This window comes from Lactuca serriola, chromosome 4 (assembly GCF_051521515.1).
Source record: "Lactuca serriola cultivar US96UC23 chromosome 4, Lser_US96UC23_V15, whole genome shotgun sequence".
NCBI lineage: Eukaryota > Viridiplantae > Streptophyta > Magnoliopsida > Asterales > Asteraceae > Lactuca > Lactuca serriola.
Window position 1 is genome coordinate 354645182 of NC_136411.1, and position 3318 is coordinate 354648499.

At 30.5% G+C, this 3318-nt stretch overlaps 1 protein-coding gene across 18 annotated transcripts; it reads left to right on the top strand.

The window, feature by feature from the left end:
* Positions 1–413: 413 nt before the first annotated feature.
* Positions 414–2799, top strand: LOC145097593 (uncharacterized). 18 transcript variants are annotated; one of them, XR_013704401.1, is made up of 7 exons: positions 414–788; positions 887–983; positions 1323–1401; positions 1484–1553; positions 1756–1827; positions 1945–1990; positions 2274–2799. XR_013704401.1 is itself a non-coding variant. In XM_079035181.1 (7 exons), the coding sequence occupies exons 1-6, from the start codon at positions 749–751 to the stop codon at positions 1949–1951; spliced, it is 369 nt and encodes a 122-aa protein (XP_078891307.1). In that variant the 5' UTR covers positions 414–748; the 3' UTR covers positions 1952–1990; positions 2274–2799. The 18 variants fall into 18 exon arrangements, 5 of the variants coding, with proteins under 5 accessions (XP_078891307.1, XP_078891305.1, XP_078891309.1 ...); XM_079035181.1 differs by having other exon boundaries at positions 1752–1827; XR_013704400.1 differs by having other exon boundaries at positions 1945–2799.
* Positions 2800–3318: the final 519 nt, after the last annotated feature.

The window sequence follows — 3318 nt, forward strand, 5'->3', positions numbered from 1 at the left end:
GATATGACTTCTTTAATAACACAAAATATATAAGTTTTATTTAAAATATTATTAAAAAATGAATATTGTATTTTTAAAAAATGAATATTCTTGCGAATCTATATGTAAATTACTATGATTATAAATAAGGTAATTTTGGTACACATCAATGCATTTTATTTTTTTTGAAATGTAAAATTATTAAAAAAAATCTTTTATGAAACTAACATCCATATAATAATAATGTCTATAAATTTTAATTAGTATATATTAAAAACTAAAAAAGCTTTTTCCCAACCTAATTTACATATTTAATTCCCTCACATTCCAATTTTGAGACATTCGGTTTCCCCCCAAACCCCATACGATCGATTTAATCCCAATATTTATAAACCTTTATCCCTAATCTATTCTTTTTATCTCCATCGCACGCACAAAAGATACCGCTTACCCCCTTTTCACGACAATGACATTGTTGAGCCTTCAACCGATGGTCAGATTCAAGATTTTTGACTGGTGGTGTTGGACGACGCTAACATTAAACCATCATGGTTTCTGAGTATGAACTAGTATAGATCAATTATCTATCAATCCCATAATGGAGACGTCGACATTAGGGTATGGGCTTTTTGAATACTCTGTTAGACCGAGAATCATATAACAATACTAGGCCAAGGGAAGTTAAGATGATGTAGAAATTGATAGTTTTCCATCGAGGCCATCAGGTTCCTTCGTTGTCTCCGGTTGTTTATCGTTTCGCTGTTACCCTATGTCGTCACCGTTATTATCAACCATCGCTGTCCCACCAGGTACGCCTCTATATGGTATAGATGTTTTTATTTTATTATTTTATTCTCATTTTGACTAATTCTTTATTCATATCGGTCTACATCGCTCCCACCACAAGACACCTCTTATCCCTTTTCCACGGAGACACCAATCATATTCAATATTATGACTTGTGCCTCAAGAATTACGCAGCCGGCTTCCATCTTTCCCTGTAAGTAAGTTAATAACTATAATTGGTTCTTAGCTTCTTGGTTTTTTTTTGTTTATAAATGAGGGAAGTGGGCTGATGTCTATTGTTTTTGTCAAGGCTTGAATGGTATTTTCGATTATTGATTGCAGTTTAATAATTTTCCTATGATGGTGACAAATTTTATGAGAGCTTTGTGAAATTTGTCCTTTCTACCCATGTCGGGTATCTTGTTTAGTGGCAGCCTTTGATGCTATCACGTTCTTTCCCTGTTATGCTATTATTTGGTGTTTGCTGTCATATGATGGTTTTAACTGCTTTCCCCTATCGATTGATTGTTTTGCTCTTGGTTGCCTTTTTGTGGTAGCTTTGATGGTTTTGGGCATGGTTGTGCTTATTGCTGTTGTGAGCTTAGCTGTGCTCACTGCTGGACAAATGGTGTTTGGGTATGTTTAGCTTTAAACTTTTTGCTTTTCACTCCCAAAGTTGTGGTTGGTGTAAATTGTAACTATAGTTTTGATTCTACAGCTTTTAGTTGAGGAACAAATCATAATTATGGGTGTCTTAAGGCTTGTTGATGTTGTCTTTTTTGATCCAGGTAATTGTTATTCACTTTTGGTCAACTTTATTCAATGAAAAATTCCAAAGGTGGGGTTCTTGCTTTTAAATTGTGTTTTTGGATCACTTGAAATGTTGCATGCTTATAAATTTAACATAATGGAGAAAGTTGATTAACTTTTGTCTTCTTGATTAACAACATTTACTTTTTGTTAACATGCATCTTATTTTTTGCAAGTAAGGTGTTTGATTAATCATCTCAAAGAATCTGACTTACATATATATGGGTTTATATTGATATATCTTGCTACCAGGTACCTTGAGTTCTATAAATTTTATTTCTTTGGCTAACCTAGAGGATTACCATAAATTTTGTTGCATAGCTTCATTTGGTCATGTCTTTCTTACCCTAATTTGTTTATATTTTTTAGGCCCTGAAGAACCTTAGCTACGATAGCTTCAACCATCCAAAAACTGGTAAAGCCATCTTTCCTAATGTGAATTGCAGGTATTGTTTGTGTGATGATTTAATAATTCTGATCAACAAAATTAGTGGATTGTAATCTCAGAACGATATAAATGGATGGATCATGATTTATTTGTTCTATATAGATGGATTATAAGCTAATTATTTTAAATAAATGGATCATGACTCTACTTGACTAATTTATTATTAAAAGTTTTACCTCTAATTAACAGTTTTTTATTATAAAATATATAAAGTGTGTTGTTTATCTATTTTTTAATTGTCCCGACCTAGATGGTTGGAGGATCTGCCTAAGCATGGAATAGGTGGATTTGTTGATCAATGTGTGCATTATAACTTATGTATCCCAAGGAAGTACAACATACTTGGACAAGCACACCAAGTAAGCTTTTTAATACCCTAACCTTTTGTTGATTGCATGAATCAAAGGCATAAACACCAAAAGTTTATGGCAATATTCGTTTTATTCTTATTAAACTTGGCTCAAATGATAGACATTTTGGGATGGAGAATGCCAGTTTCGATACTAAACTACAACATGTAAACAAATGGAATTTGGAAGGTTGTGCAGGTTTTGGATGGTTTTAAACAAATGCGTTGTAGATTTTTAAGAAAGTACATTGCCTTTTCCATACTAGCGGCTAATAAAAAATGAAAAGTATGTTTCTTTTTCATGTACAAAAATACCAAAAAAATGAAAAGTTTGTTGCCAAAAATTTCATTTTTATGTTGTTTTCTATATGTTTGGCAAAGAAAGTTTTAATACTAAATTACTAATTGAGTAAACTTGTATTTTCAATGCTTTCCCGTGTAGAGTTTATTATCAGTTTGTAGAGGGCTTTGCATCATGGGTTTTAATACCTAATTTTATTGTTAGAGGAACCACAAATAACTTTAGATTAAGACAACCAAGTATAAGTGGGAAAAAAGTTCAACAACACTACATGGGATAATAAAGCAAACAAAGAGCAATGTTATTAAGAAAACCATGTAAAAGTTCTCATTCTCGGTTTAATATATTCTTAAACTTTTTCCTTTTTAATGTTATATGGATTTTATCTTGCCTATTATTTTTTGGTCAACAATTAACAGGAAAACTTATGTATGAACTTTGTATTCTTATTGATAAAATTTTCTTTTTATTACATTTTATTGTATATTTCTATTTTCTGCATTTGATAATAATAGGTGGTTATTATATATATATATATATATATATATATATATATATATATATATATATATATATATATATATATATATATATAAACTTGCAATTGTATATTTATATTTATATATTTATGCCTAAATATATAAA

Excerpts from the sequence above, each read along its gene's own strand:
- LOC145097593 (XM_079035179.1), top strand. The coding sequence starts at position 749 with ATGTCGTCACCGTTATTATCAACCATCGCTGTCCCACCAG. Across the intron at positions 984-1,322 it reads GCTTCCATCTTTCCCTGTAA|CTTTGATGGTTTTGGGCATG; the intron begins GTAAGTTAATAA and ends TTTTTGTGGTAG. Across the intron at positions 1,402-1,483 it reads GCTGGACAAATGGTGTTTGG|CTTTTAGTTGAGGAACAAAT; the intron begins GTATGTTTAGCT and ends TTGATTCTACAG.